The 15,969-nt window shown below is 46.8% G+C and overlaps 1 protein-coding gene across 8 annotated transcripts in view; it reads right to left on the minus strand.

The window, feature by feature from the left end:
• Positions 1-15,969, minus strand: part of ARID1B (AT-rich interaction domain 1B) — a 440,654-nt gene that overhangs the window by 15,540 nt on the left and 409,145 nt on the right. For all 8 annotated transcript variants that reach the window (XM_032338637.1, XM_032338633.1, XM_032338636.1 and 5 more), the window contains 4 exons: positions 10,221-10,430; positions 7,327-7,531; positions 2,201-2,339; positions 1,813-1,985 (listed from right to left, as the gene is read on the minus strand). In XM_032338637.1, coding sequence (XP_032194528.1) covers positions 1,813-1,985; positions 2,201-2,339; positions 7,327-7,531; positions 10,221-10,430 — 727 coding nt within the window. The remainder of the gene's footprint in view (positions 1-1,812; positions 1,986-2,200; positions 2,340-7,326; positions 7,532-10,220; positions 10,431-15,969) is intronic.

Consider the following 15,969-nt stretch of genomic DNA (forward strand, 5'->3'; position numbering starts at 1 on the left):
AAAATTTTGAAATTGTTCATTTTTTATTTTTCACTGGTCATAAGACTTCTGGGAAAATCCTGGCTTTGTGTTTCTCTCTACTTAAGACAAGATATCAAGAAATTCGCACACCCCAAACATCTAAATCGAACGGAAGTACCATCGTATAAGGAATCCCTGAAGAAGTACTTCTGTAAAAATTGTATTCACTACTTTTCTGTATTTTTTTTCAATGATATTCACATCATGCCTCAATTTCACAGCCCAGCTGCACTTGGAAGAGTGCCAACCCGCACTTGGAGTGCACGCGGCTGGGGAGGCACTCAAAGGGCCGAGGCTTAGAGGCTTAGATGCTACATTTCCGTGCCCAGTGAAGACCTGGGACTGAGCAGCGTAATGGGAAACACCCCGCTGGGTGTTGGCTGACGTCGGTCGGAGCTCTCGCACATTCTCTGCGGTCCCATCCGAGCCACAGTGCTCCGTCCCACTTCTCTGCTTAGTTCTTTAAAATGATTCCCAATCCTAACACTCTGCCCGGCTGTGGACTGACACCCTCCACCACCTACCACCTCAGTGCAGCCCAGAGTCACCTTGGGCCTTCCCTCTTTCCCTCTTGTCCCTCCTGTCCCCAGCACAGGTGTGAACAGTGAGCCTCTGCTTCCCAGCCGTGCATCTCCCAGGTGGTAACGTCCTCACCCTCCCAGTTGGTATCACTTGGCTCATCCCCTGGGACCTCCACGTTCAGGCCAGCCAGCGGGGCCTGTTCCTTCACCATCTAGAACACACAGCGAGTATGTCCACTTCTCTCTTTCGCTGCTGGGATCTGACTCCACCCCATCATCTCTCCCCGGGGCCCCTCACGGGGTCCCTCCAACACATTCTTCACTTATTTATACCATTTTATTTATTTGAGAGAGAGAGAGCTAGAGAGAGCATGACTGGGTGGGGGGAGGTAGAAGGAGAAGCAGGCTCCCCGCTGAGCAGAGAGCCCAATGCGGGGCTCGATCCCAAGACCCTGAGATCATGACCTGCTCCGAAGGCAGGCGCTTAACCCACTGAGCCACCCAGACGCCCTGCCAGTTATTTTTTAACAAACACCTAGCTGTGTTACTTCCTGCAGAGCATCTCTCAGCTAGGGTTAAAGTCCAAACTCATCCACACGCCCAAGAAGGCTGAAATGTTCTGGTCCCAGTGGTCCCGAAGCGCTCGGGCTGCACACCCCCCTCCACCACCGTCCCCCAGGCCCAGCTCACTACGCCCCAGATGCCTTCCACCTCCTCAAACATGCCAAGCTCGCTCCTACCTCGAGCCACCCCCAACTCCCTGCGCCTCTCTGACTGACCCCTCACTCCTCAGGTGGCCACGGATAACCGACACCTCCTCAAAGCCCCCCACCCACCCTTTCTCATGGGATGTCCCCCCCGCCCCCACCCCATTGCCCTGCACTTTTGTGTCGGGGTCCCTCCTCGCATCAACCGCCATATTTCATTACAGATCTGTGGTTTGACTGATTTGGCAGCACACCACGCCGCCCAGCTCTCGCCAGCCCGGGCTGTAGGCTACGACCCGCGCCACCAGGGGGCGCCAAGAGCGCGCTTGCGCACCACGTGTGTCATCCTCCAAGGACCAACTCACTCAACCAACCTCCATCACAGCCTGTAGACAGGTCCCAGTTTCTAGATGAGGAAACGGAGGCTTCCCCGAGGCCAGAAATCTAGGAGGCCGAGGAGCGGGGACTCCGCTAGTCTCGAACAGGTAAGTGAACTGGCCGTGCGACGGCCGAGAGAAGACCGTCCTCTGGACCGAGCCTGGGCGAGGTCCCCCTGCACTCACCTTTTCTCATTCCACCGAAGGGGTCCTTGTTGGGTTCGTAGGGCATCCTTCCCATCACGTCCGGCATGCTCAAGCCCTGCTGGTAGGGGGCGCTCGGAGTCATGGAGTTCCGCTTCGGGAACGACGAGTCGCTGGCGTCAGAGAACGGGTCGTGCACACTGACCGTGCTGCTTCTGAAGACAGGAGAAGGGAAGCTTCAGAAGCAGCAGGAGCTGCCACCAGACGCTTGTTCGGGAAAAAGCTTAACTTGAAAATTAATGTAAAAACCATCCAAAAATCATGACATGACTAAAACCCGTAGGAATCAACGTTACAAAACTCGCAAGAGAACACCACGTCTTATCCAAAAATCCGCGGTCTTGGGGCTCACGGAGACGCTTCTGCATACCTTCCACCTTGCATCGGGGTCATCTGTCCATGAGGGGTGGAGGCTGGGGTCGGGGGCTTCAGGTCACCTGGAACTTCTGCCATCGAGTTACTGCCAGTGGATTGGGGGGTCTGTGGACCTTGCAAGGATCCTGAGTTAGCTGACAGTAGTAGCACCAAGAGAAAAGAAGGAAAAAACGAGAGGTTATCAAGTAAGCTCATCCTTCCTACTTATTAAAAAAAAAAAGGGGGGGGAAAGACAACACAATACCAGCTTATCAGAAATAGTAACAACATCCATTACTGGTAACCATACAGTAAAATCAGTTGCTCTTATATTATTTATAGTGAAAATTAGTAAAAGTTTCTTTGTTTGTTTGTTTTTTTAGTAATCTATTTGGAAACATACTTCATTTATGAGCCATAAAACATATTTATACCTCTTGACTGGGTAATTGCTTTCCTGGGTATTTATCTCAAGAAAATAATCTAATCTAAAAGAAGCCTTTAGGCAGAAAAATGTTTATTTCAGTGTTGTTTATAATGGAGATAATCTAAATGTCTGGGAGTAAGGAAAAAAATGGGGTGAAAAATTTGGTATACTGATTTGAGGGACTACTGTGCTATTTTTAGGAAAAAAAATTAGAAAAATTAGTACCAGATCTTAGGCAATGAGAAGTGTTTAAGTTGAAACGCAATGATACAAATTAGTAATGAGCCTTATGTCACTTCAATGCCTCCCCAATGTCTGGATGTGTCTATGCTATGTCATTAATAAAGTCATTTTTAGAGCTATGGAATCAGATTTGTTATTACAAAACCAAAGTCATGCTCTTTGGAGTTCTTTAATGTCATTATCAGAGACCTGAGATTTGGCTTTAACTATAATTTCATTATAATAACAGAGCTCAGAATTGAGCAGATCTTCTCAAAACTTAAACTCATCTCATTGGAAGAGGCAGTATTTTAAGGGTTTCTGCTTTATCAGCAACCTTTGCATGTTAGGTGCCCAACAGAGCTTGCCTTCATCTGTTAAACAAATACTTATTGAATAAATAATATGCTTGCTATACTGCTTACTGTATTGTTTTTTTCTACTTCCGCATGCACCAGCAGTGTCCCAAACTGACAAAAAAGACAATAATTCCTGCCCTCGTGCAGTTTATAATAAATGCTTTCAGAAGTGTTACATATGGCGGAACTACTGGCTGCTTGTAAGTGACTTATCGTCACTTACAATACTGTATATATTATTATCATGGAGCCCCCATCTTAGGAGGTGTCCAAGACTCATTACAGTTACCATCAGCCACATCTAACTGTCGAGGAGATGGGGTTCAACAAATCACTGGAGATTACAGAGCACGCTGGGAAGGAGCCCCAGATGGAAATGAGTCCAGCACTCGTAACTCTGATAGCCTCAGCGGAACAGGAGGTCTCTGGGGAGATCAGGTCGCACCCCCCCCCCCCACCCCGGCCTGCTTGGGAATGAATCCTGAGCACTGGCCACCAGGGCTGTATATGGTGTCTCCTGAGTGCCTGGGACCAGAGTGACTCAGGGAGGCTGTCAGAGATGCCGGGAAGACTAACTTGAAAAACAGATCTTTTTCAAATAGCTATTGCAAAAGAAAAGCTTAGTAATGCATGCTTATAAATCAGATTTTGGTGAAGGCCTGAAACTACAGATTAAATAAGTAGACTGTAATCAAAGAAAAAAGTGGAGTCTTCTATAAATACAGAAGGATAATCCTACAGATGGGACTGCCCCTCTTGAGCGGGCAGGAGAAATAACGTGCTTCCTAAATCTCAGTCCAGACTCCGCACAGTGGATGGCACGGCTTCCCTGGAAACATGGTTCACAGGCTGGGATTTCAGAATGACCCTTATTTGTAAGTATTCACACTTACAGCTAAAATTAAAAAACAAAAAAACAAAAAAACAAAAAAATGAACCCCCAAAACCAAAAACTGTCCCCTCTGCTAGTGTTTTTTCCTTTCCCTTCAAGGGGGAAAAAAAATGAACGCCCCCTCTTGAAGCTCCATTAGTAGATGAGGCCGGCACACACTGCAGGCTCTCCCTACCTTTTGCCAGAAGCTACAAACGTATACTCGAAAGTAAACAATGGAAAGGTTACTGAAGGTTAAGTACATTCACACACTTCAGACTGTACAGCCAGCCTCCTAGCTGGGAAGATAATTTACACAGCACGAACCTGGTGCCCTAGTTCTGGCTGGGGTTGCGGGAAGGAGGCAGGGAGAAGGAAGGATAGCTGATATGTCCCAGGTCTACGTGACTAGAGGTCACCCAGAGGGCACCTTTGTTTATAACCTGAACCCCTTTCTCATTTATCTTCCACTGAGGATTCCCTAGTTGGCTCCATGACAGGTTTTGTGACATCACCTGTCAGCTAATAATAGAAATGCAGTCAGCCACCTGCCAGCAAAGATGGATGGGTTTTTGGTTACAGACTTACTAATTGAATGTGGAGCTACCTTGTCCCCCACCCCCGCCCCCATCCCTAACCTGGCCCACCCCCCACCACCTTCCAGGCGGCCTGGCCACTTGTGGAGACGAGTCCTGCGGCTGACCATGAGAACCCCAAAACTTTATGTATAGACTTATTGTAACAAGATTCCCCACTGCCCTCAGATATGCAGCCGTACCCCAGGCCTTGCCCAGTTTCATACAGGGACTTTTTTGAGTCACTGCAAGACCGTAACACTGAGCTCTGGGGTGGGAAAGCTGGTGACCAGTGAAGATCGTGGTGCTCCCAAGGACTCAGGGGTTCTACCCCCCAGAGACTAGCAGAAATGACCTTTAGCCCACACTAGCCACACCAAATCAAAACCAAATACAGGAGGACGAGTCACGATGCTTATATGGCCAAGGGATCTCAGATTTAGGGTGCTTCAGAGTGGCTGTTTAAAAAGCCATTTAGCACGTTTCTTAGGAATCGTTTCGATTAGTTTGACTGGATGGGAAGAAATGCACCACAGTTGCCTTCCAATGGTGAAAACTGACTTCTAAGAACACAGAGTTTGGCTGAAAATTAGTTTTTTAAAAATTTTGCGGTATATGAGGTCCTGACATGGCACATAGTTTGGAATAATTTTTTTTTTTTCCTCCTTTGACAATAAATAGATTTTGTTTTCCTTAATGCTAGTTCTGGACTCAGAGAGGCCACTGACTGACGGGTGCCAGGGGAAAGCCTGGCTTTTGGTTATGGGGCTGCTGCTTCTCGCTACCCCACCGACCAGTCTGCGTGTCCTTCTGTCCGGCTAGGCTCAGGAAGCCCTCCTCCCCCAACCCCTCTTCCCCAAGACTTGGGACCGTGCGGACCACTGAGAAGAATGTATTGTCAGAAGTACATCGGCGATCCAGGGTCCTTTGTGCAGTTAAAACGGTAATGTTGCCATAAAGACGGCAGTTTAAAAAAAGGGAAAAAGGCAAGAGCTGACTGTTGAGAGAACAGGCCCTACACTTTCTGAAGGGTCTATGGCTCAGCGGGATTTCTTGTACTGAAGCTGGTGCTCACTGGGAGAGCTATTCTCCGTGCGGAAGTGCAGCCCATTCAGCGACGTGAGTTTTTCCCGGCAAATAAAATATACCTTTACATCTTCGCAGACATCGCCACTTTGGTCCCTACACCCCACTGAGTTTTTATTTTGGAAAAATAGTTTCAGGGCTGTTCACAGGCGGCTTGTTTGACTCTGTGAACTGAATGTAATGTTGTGAGACTTTTAAAATTAGATTTCACAGTTTTTAAGGTATACGGTAACTGCAAAGGCTTCGGATCCTTAAGGGTGGGGTGAGAGAGGATTTCTAATTGTGTTTAGAGCTGTCAGGTCTAAATATATACCTTGGTACATTCCCTGCTAGTGCATCTTGGCCCTAGGAAGTATTTATGTGAGATCTCTTGGTCGGGACCCGCAGGCACGCGCACTGCCATCCAGAAAGCAGCTGGAGGAAACAAGGGGGGAAACAGCTTCTTTCTCTGGCTCACAGACACCTTCTTCTCTGCGTAGAAGGCCTCCCTGTTACAATGCCATTTCAGTACAGTAGGTCCGGGCCTATTGCACGAGCTGGATGCCACCCACCAGCTAAGAGATTTGGGGCCAGTTTCTCAGATCTTATGTGTTAGTTTTCTCACAGACTTTGTGATTTTGATGCAGTATGTGCATCACAGCAGTGATGTAAAGATTAAATGACAGAGCACTTAGAAAGGGGCCTGGCACGTGAAGTGCTTACGAAATGCTGGCATTTGGTCCCAGAACAGTCCTTTTCACGTGATGGGAGGTGGCAGGAACGGTCGGGCCTGTCTTGTACATAGGACAGTGTGGCTAAGTGCTGACCATCAAGGGGCTTGGATGTGGCCAGGCGAGAACATAGCTGATTTAACTTGAGTGAGGTCACCATCCCCAGAATTGGGGATGATGCAATTTTCTTCCTGAGAATACTGTGTTTATCAGAATATAATGATTCAGGAATCTGGAAGGCAGGTAGAGCATATGTGCTGCCGAAGCGAGCTGATAGGACGGCAGGGTCTCCAGCAGCTGAGTGGACAGGCCGGAGAGAAGGCGGGTCTCATTATTCTGGTTTCGCTGGGGAGAACGTAGGCAAATCGCCTTATTCCTAGGTAGGATTCCTAAGACTCCTGACCTCTAGGTCGGAGCTAACTGACTGCTGGGACTCAGAAACAGAGCTGCGTGGACCTTTCCTATGCCAGGTTTGCTGGATTGCCTGCAAGGGAGGGCTTGCTGGGCAGGGGACGTTGAAAACCGAGTCCAGATTTCATTTTGCGGACACCCAGCTTGGAGTGTCCCCAACAGCAGCAGTAGTAGGGTGGCGTCTTCTGGGAGTGCAGAAGTATTTGCACAGGTTACTGGGAAGTTAGCAGGAGTATTTTTAAATACCTGTAGAAGGATTAGAGGCAGAGAGCTCGGAATTCCCGTTTCCTTAGACTAAGAAGGTAAAGCAGAAGAATGGTGCCTTTGCAATGTCGGCCCCAACAGCCACATCCCAAACATTCTTTTCCCTTAAGCACCGTCAAGCGGTTCAGTTACAAAACCCCTTGTCCTCAAAGACCCCTCCTCGGTTTGCTTTCCTAGCAGCGACCTCCCCCGCGACAGCTGCAGTACTCCCACTTACCAGGAGAGGGCGGCTGGAGCTTGGGCTGCTTCTTGGTGTCCGTCGTGCTGAAGACTTCCGGCGGGGGCTCCTCCCCACGCTCTATCTTGCACTCAAAGGCAAACAGGTACTGAATATACTGCTTTTTCAGGGAGCTTGCCGCGCTGCTTGAAGTGCCAACATTTAGGTTGGTTGCCAGCTCACGCCACTTCTTGTTTTTATTAACCTAGCAAAAAAAAAAAAAAAAAAAAAAAAAAAAAGGCAGGATCACTGGTTTGCAGCAAAGTGGCTTGTTTAAAGCCAGGAGACAAAAAAAAGCACTTAATGTCTTGGTTTACTTTTTTTTTTTTTTTTTTCATTTGCCTCTCTTAACTAACGCTCATTACTCCCACTCAGTAGTGCACAGACAGCGTTTACAGTTATAAAACCATTAAGGGACCTGCTGATAGCTACATAAAAAGCATCGCTCGTCGAGATTCTTCTGCCTCATGCACCTTCTAATGCCTCACTCTTCCAGGCCGCTGCGGCTGCGAGCCAGCGATGTTCTCTGAGCAAGTGTGCGCTCCCTCCTGCTCTCGCTCATCCCTACCCCCTTCCCACCTCTCATCTAAAAAAAAGAAAAAAAAGGAAAAAAGCCATCTGAAAATGAATTCCAAAAATCAATAACATAACTATTTTGCAATTTAAGTGTTTGAGCCTTGATATGAAAAACAGTGCTTCCTTCCAACAGCCACAGGCTCCCGGAAAGACGAGCCTGTAATTCCAGCCGGTGTCCCTCCTCTCCCCAGGCAGCTCTCCTAGGGTGCTGGGCAGAAGTGACACTGGGGGCAGCCCACACCAGCCATCAGCTCTGGGTGGCTCTGTGAGGCCACCAGCTAGCCGACATAGCAGGCCCAGGGAATGACACGGGGTTCCCAGGTACCCTCAGGGCGCAGAGAAGGCAGCCGCAAAGGGAAGGGAAAAAAGGGAGAGAAAGCCCGAAATGCTACGGGAGGATTTGGGGCATTAACTTTTGATTCCTGCTTGGGCCAGAGTCACCGGTGGTTGAATGGCTGAAGGCAACATGCGGACCTGCAAATCCCCGGGCCTCTTTTGCCTTCAGGTATGTGCGCCTTGTGCTACGGAGCCTGGTGAGGGTTAAGGGGACAGTGGTTTTTAAATGAAATGTTTCATTTTTGGATTCACACTTTCTCACAAAGCTCTTTACGTCCATTTACTTAGTACTAAATGGTACGTGATAAGCAAACCTCAGAAAGCTCATGAAATGCCCAATTCCACTTCGGGCACTTAATGCCTGGCCGTGCCAAGCATGCCCGTGGACGGCCAGAGCGTTGCCTGGGACACCTGACAAGCAGGGCCCTGCACCCATCTCCTGCGGGCCCCCGGGCGGAAATCACAACGGGGTGAGAGCAACAATGTGGCCGAGTGGCTCACCACCGTGGGGTCCAGCCACACTCCAGCCGCCCGTTAGCCAGGCCGCTCTGAGCCTTACTTGCAGACCAACGCGGCAGCCCACACTGCCGGCAGGGCCCAAGGAACGCGTCTGGACACACTCTGTACTTCTGTGAGGGTGAAGGCCACTGTCCAGTGTCCTGAGGATTCTAAAAATCGATGCCCGGGGGGTTAGGTGCAGAGGGGAAAGGCCAGGGGGTCAGGGTGCGGGGAGAGGTGTGTGTCTTGAGCTCTCCCCCCACGGACCCAACTCTCAGCCCTTGGTCTGCGCTGTGTGACTTACCATCCGTTTCTGCAAAGCCTGGAATCAGGCCCTGCCTGGGCTGCACACTGCAGGTAGGATGCGGCCCGCCAGGGACGGCTGAGAATAAAGGCCTCTCCTGCCTCCCCTAGAGCCACACAGCACTGAGACCGGGGCGGGCCCTCGCTGACACGTGTGCACGAGGGGACTCACTCCGGGATGGTCGGCGACCCGTGGTACCTGGCTGGAACGTGGGCTGCCACAATGCATACTAGACCACAGGGGCCCACAGCTGCTCCTCTCACTGATCTGGATAGGAGCCCAGGGACGGGCAGGTTTTTAAAGCTCCCCGAGTACTTCTAATGGAAAAGCAGGCTGAGAGCTGTTGGTGGATGGGAACAGTGCGCGTCTCAGAGCCAGCAGGCCGGGCCGCACCTACCCTGGGTGCCCCTGAGCCACATGATCACACCTCACTGTTACAGCTTTCTCCGCTCTTGGGGCTGATGCCCCCTGTATTTTATGGGTATAGAGAAAGCCACAGCCAGAACAAAGGGACAGCACAGTGTCCAGCACGCTGTAAGCATGACTCTGGGGACACCCTTTGCCTTTTCCTCTTGTAGGACACTGTGTTCCGAACTAGACTCCTTGCTGAAAGCAGCGCCAGGACCAGTGTGAGGAAGGCGCGGGCACCTGGGGTACAAGACAAAGCCAACACTGGCTCCGAGAGGCCAGGGCAGGGTCGGCACCGCACAGCCCTGGCCCTCTTCCTGTCCGGGTACTGGGGACGTGCTGCTGGATACAGCATGTCATTTTCTTAATCTACTGCTCTGGACAGAGGGAGAGAGCCAACTGCATCTGCAACTGATCCAGACAATTAATTTGGTTACCTGCGAAACATTTCTGGAGTATTTCCTGTGGCATCTTGGCAGAGCCCATGCAATTCTAGAGCGGTCAGAGAACCCAGAGGAAGATCTAGCCCAGCTGTCTGACTTTACAGATGAGAACAGAGGTGCACAGAAATGGACCGAGGTCACCCTGCGAGTTGGTGGCAGGGCCAGGGTCCCGAGCTCTAGTGTTCTCCCCTGCAGCACCCAGACACGGAGCCCCTAGGCTTAGCTTTTCCTTATGGAAGGAAAAAAACAAAGTTTGAGTCTGCACAAAGAACCCTGCAGGGAGACCTTCTGAATGGTGTCTCCTCGTGGGTTCACTCATGCGCTCTCACCTGTGCCAAACCTCCGATCTCTTTGACGCAGACGTAGAGCCGGAACAGGTCCAAGGGCTTCTTGCCCACGGCGGGCAGACTCGAGACGGGCGAGCCTCTCTCTTCCATGAAGGTGAGGTATCTGTCGACCCATAGCTTTCTCTCTGGCTCATTCCCCAACTCATACACCTTTGTGATCTTTTCCCCAGTGGTGGTGGAAGAGCTGGACTTCTAGGGCCCAGAAAGAACATTTGGCGGGGGGAGGGAGAGTACGGGCAGGCAGAGGGAAAAGGGAAGAAGGTGAGAAGAAAGTAATGAGCTACCAAATCCAAGAAGAGAAGAAATTTAAAAACTACTGCTATCACACAACAATTAGGAATGAAGGCTACTAGTTCAGGCACAAACTATACATTTTCTTATAATTAAGACTTTACTTTGACTTTAAATAAAGGGCCCAAACTCCCCCTTTATATAATTAAAAAACAAAAACAAAAAAACCCCCAAAACCTTTTTTTTTTTAAAACTTGATTGATAGAAGCGTTGAATCCCAGAAGGCATGATTCCAATGATACCTCACGTCATTTTTAAAAATAAAAGGGTGCTCGCTCATAGAATAACCACAGTGAATTTAAAATCTCACATGGATGTCATATTATAGAGCCCCCCAAACTATATGGACTCTTACTTCTTATCAAAATAAGAATGGCTAAGGGGCACCTGGGTGGCTCAGTGGGTTAAGGCCTCTGCCTTTGGCTCGAGTCGTGATCCCGGGTTTCTGGGATTGAGCCCCACATCGAGCTCCCTGCTCGGCGGGGAGCCTGCTTCCTCCTCTCTCTCTGCCTGCTTCTCTGCCTGCTTGTGACCCCCCCCTTTCTCTCTGTCAAATAAATAAAAAATACCTTAAAAAAAAAAAAAAAAAAAGAATGGCTAATGTCTGTCCTCATTAAAATGCTAAAGCATATGGAGGAAAGCTGATTCGGGACTTGCCAGAAAATGTAAGGTAGGTCCCAAATCCCAGGAACCCGTGGTGTGGGCTTTATGCTCATTTGCAACCTTTACAGACTAGCGTCCAGCTAAAGTTCTGGCATTTACTCATGATGACTAGATTCCCTTACTTAAGATTTCTTGAACTTCTCTGCCAAGGCAAGGGGCTCCTAGAGAATTATTTTAACAGACTTCATAGGCAACCGTGCTTTAATCACAAACACATGTGCTATTTCATACTCCCTGAACATCTATGGATAAAAATATACATTTACTTTTACACACATGGGTTTATGGGCTCATGTGGCTTATTCTGATGCTAATTCTTTGTTTTTCTAATTATATCTGATACTAAAATGTCAAAAGTTACTGTTTCTGCATAACTTAAACCCACCTTCTGGGTTATGGGATCTGGGAAGGTTAAGACTTCTGGTCCTAAACAGCCCAAGTTGTCTGTTTTTCTTTTCTTTTATGTCTCTGTAATTGTAACAATGATTTGGGTACTTGTAGTATGTGCAACTTCAGGGTTATTGTGAAAAATTACTTCCAAATTCTCAATAAAGATTTCCTTGAAACAAGAACTGACTTCATTTTCTTATGTGTATTTACCAGCTATCATTTGCAGTGGACAGCTGTTATTTTAAATGGGAGTTCTTCTTAACTCTTTTCCATTATATTTAGCCTAACTTTAAATGCATAGCTGAAATTTTAGGGGGTTAAATAACATGACTGCCACTTAAGTTTGAAGTTACCTTATTTGCAAAGGATCCCCAATAAAAGTAGGACCTCAGAAAGAATGCCTGAGAATGAGACTAACGAAGCTGGGTGAGTGGCAGCTTCTCCCCTAATTAACGTGTACTTCTCTTGAGCTACTGCTGCTGAAATTTTAAGCCTTCAGACTCAGAATTACCGAGGCATAACATCTTTACATTAAACACACAAAAAATGGGTGATACAAGTTGATGTAAATAAAAAATTTAGGGTGGTAAGATAAAAAAAGTGTGACCTTTTAGAATTCATACTGATGCCAAGGCTAAACAGAAAGTCACTTAAAAATTACTTTAGATTCGAGCTTAAAAATATATACACATATTCATATATATAGCAACACATCCATATACATACTCAGAAACTCAGAATATGGAACACACTGTATATTCAAATGATAAGTTTTTAAAATTTTTTTCCATATTCTTATACCCAAGGAATGTTTGACTAGGAAAATAACTGTCCTACTGGATTTTTACCACATTTCAGAAGTTTTGTCATCACTGATAGGGTAGTTATTATGAAGAGGTTTCTAAATGCTAGTTTGAAAGTATTTTTCCTTTTGGGGAGCAATAAAAAATGGGTCCTTTTTTTTTTTTAATGAAAATTTGAAATAAGAACAAGAGGAGAAAAGCATTATCACTTAAAATCAATAATAATAAAAAAAATCCCAGCAACCTCCGTACTGCAGTTCATTTCTGAAAAACTGAGAGGTAAAAGTCTGACATTCCATTCAGGGTAAGAGAAGTAAAAGCAATCATTTCAATTTAAAACTATTTTGAGGGACGCCTGGGTGGCTCAGTTGGTTGGACGACTGCCTTCGGCTCAGGTCATGGTCCCGGAGTCCCGGGATCGAGTCCCGCATCGGGCTCCCAGCTCCATGGGGAGTCTGTTTCGCTCTCTGACCTTCTCCTCGCTCATGCTCTCTCTCACTGTCTCTATCTCAAATAAATAAATAAAATCTTAAAAAAAAAAAAAACTATTTTGAGAGGCGCCACCAACATTCTGAACAGACGCCCCACCTGCCGCTTCTGGCCTGGTCCCCTCCAAAGCCAGAACGCGGGAGGCTTCTGGAAGGACAGTTAATCAGGACCTGAGCAAGGAGACTCTGCTGCTGTTGTTCCCATTTATGAAGACTGTATCCCCTACCCTCAGACGGGCCTAAAATAACAGTATACTTAGTTTGGCTACATACATTTTCACTTTTCTTGCCGTTCTTTGTTCAAGGAACCTGAGTTTAATGAACTTCTGAGTATCTCAGTTCATTCTCATAAAGTCAGAAAAGATTAATGAAAACAATGGTTTTTTTAAACTGCATTGTCTTGTTTAACAGAGCATCGTTTTTACATCTCCAAAAAAGACTTATGGATTTTTATGGCACCATAATGTAGGAAAATGCATCTGTATGAAACAATGTGGTCAGGACTCAGGTGACGTGTACGGTCCCGGAAGAGGCGTCCCGGGCACCTGGGGCTCCTCCGTCTACATCCCTGTCCTCAGTGGCCCCTGGTTACACAGCTTATAAAAAGTGTATGTTTTGTATGGGATTACTGGTGTGCCCTACGTTTTCCTGACTCCCACAAGGCAGGGTCTGTGCTGATTCTGAATGACCCATGGTGACTGCACACTGGAGGTGGCTGGCGTCGAATCCGTTCTGTGACGGGGTACTCGAATGGATGAGAAAGGTCTGAGAAGTCTAGCACCCTCCAAGGACGAATTCACAGCTGTATAAAATATCCCATACACAGGATTTCAGGGAGCAAGGTGCTGAGTGGACGCGGAGGCAATCTAACGAGACTGGAAACAGGAGCGATCATCACGCCTATGGCGGGCGCTTGCCACCTCCACTCCCAGGCTCAAGGTCCGTTTCCTAGCCAATGACCAAAGTCAGCATGTGGGCGTCCGAACAGAGAAAAAGGACGTTAAGAGAAACAAAAGTGTTAGGAAATAAAGGTACATACTTTATTGATGATTAGGCTCAACATGAACTTTCTTTGGCTCAGATACATTAGCTCTGATGTAACCTCTGGATAGGTGTCATTGGACACTTTCCCCACTGACCTTGGGCCAACAAACCCGCCCTGCAGAAAGATGGGATGACCCTTCCAGGTCCCTGGGACCACCTTGCGCTGCTTCAGTGTTGTAAATACTGTATCCTAGAACCTGAAATTGTTGTGGACCCCAGAAAAGAAAAGGGGGAGCGCTGAAAGACTGCAACAGGACTTCATGGCGCCACAAATGTGTTCCTTGCGTATATTTTAATTAAGTCTATAAGTACAGTTTGCCTCAAATCTTTCAGGCAGATTTACATTTCAGCAGTCTCTACCATATGCCCGGTAATATGTGTATGTGCAAATGTTTATTTTTATTTTAGAATGTTCCGTAACACAACAATGTTGGTCCATCGCACCCTGTCAAAGCACGGAACATCTTCATCATGTAGTCCGTTTCCGGCCTACGGTGAGACAGGTTTTACCAGAGACACTGGAAAGGGTGACTGAAGTACAGATTGAAGTTGTGTCTCAGAAAGGACAGTCAAATATTCCTAAACTGTGTGATGCCAGCAGTGATTTGACAGCAGAGATGCTCTCAGGTCCGCCCTTCCACAATCGCTTGGTTCCCTTCCTAAATTAGCATCTCTTTCAAGGCAGGGACCATGTTCTGAATACAGAGCCTAGCTTGAACCACAGCTCCTCTGTCCCTCTCTACCACTGGAGCCAGAGGCTTGCTTGTAAATTCTTTTTTTTTTTTTTTTAAAGATTTTATTTATTTTAGACAGAGAGTGTGTGCAAGCACGAGCCGGGGGTGGGGAGAGGCAGACAGAGAGGGCCAAGCAGACTCTGAGCGGAGCCTGGAGCCTGGAGCTTGGGGGGCGGGGCTCGATCCCACGATCCTGAGATCATGACTTGAGCTGAAACCAAGAGTTGGACGCTTAACTAACTGTGCCACCCAGATGCCCCATAAATTCTTACATATTAAATGGTTATGGTACAGGAAGAGACAGTGTATGTGGAAATATTTAGGAAAAAGGCAAAAGCAGCATGCAGTTTTAAGCATAATTGTTTTAAATCAGAAAATGAAGTCAACAACTCATTTTATTTTTTTCTTCTATTTAAGTAGAAAGTGTTTTTTGGTTTTTTTTTTTTGGGAATAGAAGTTTCTTTCCTGAAGGACTCATTGTATGGCGGTAGCTAACTAAGTTAAAATATCGTAACTATCTCACTCAATCTTTATAAATCCAGAGTCGGTAATGGGGCATTTTTATTTATTTTATTTTTTAGTTAACTTATTTTTTCATAAGGTGGAATTTTTAAACATGTAATATCATCTATTAGTAGTCTAATTAGTTTGCTTAATTATTACCTTAAGGTTTTAAAGATTATTATTTTCAACCTCTGAAATTTTTCCCTCCGAGCTAACAGACAAATGTTTTAAAAAAGTTGTAATTTGAGTTCCACCTGTTAACCTGAGAGTAGGCTGATTCAAAAATGCTTTTCTTATGATGAAGACAAAACAAAACGCAACACCGGGGTACGTTATGGGAAAAACACCCATAACACTGGCTGCCTTCTGAGACTCAAAGCCAATAACACAAGGACATCAAAATGCAGGCTTTGCACTTCCCCTTCCTGCTAGTTCTGCTTAACCCGCCCTAGAGCATTTTTCATTTCATCTTGGTTTTTGCAAAAGCGAAACATGTCTACAGAGAAGGTAACAACGAATATCGCCCTTTCTTCCTCTGAAAAGGAAAATGCTGGTTATGCTAGAGCTCCACATGAATTTTACAAACATTTACTGGAACCACCAACCCTTCAAACCTTCAGCTCTATCTGTTTAAACCAGTGAATGGATAATTAATAGCAGCCTTCTTTTGGGGTTTTGACTAGATTGCCAGATTCTGCACATAGTCTTCTTCCCTCCAACTTGCTTTTCCTGAGCTGTACTCTTCAATACATCGTCTTACAAAAATTAGCGTGTTAATTAAGCCTTCTTGGCAAGTAATTGCATGTTAAGTTTT

Source organism: Mustela erminea, chromosome 4 (assembly GCF_009829155.1).
Source record: "Mustela erminea isolate mMusErm1 chromosome 4, mMusErm1.Pri, whole genome shotgun sequence".
Taxonomy (NCBI): domain Eukaryota; kingdom Metazoa; phylum Chordata; class Mammalia; order Carnivora; family Mustelidae; genus Mustela; species Mustela erminea.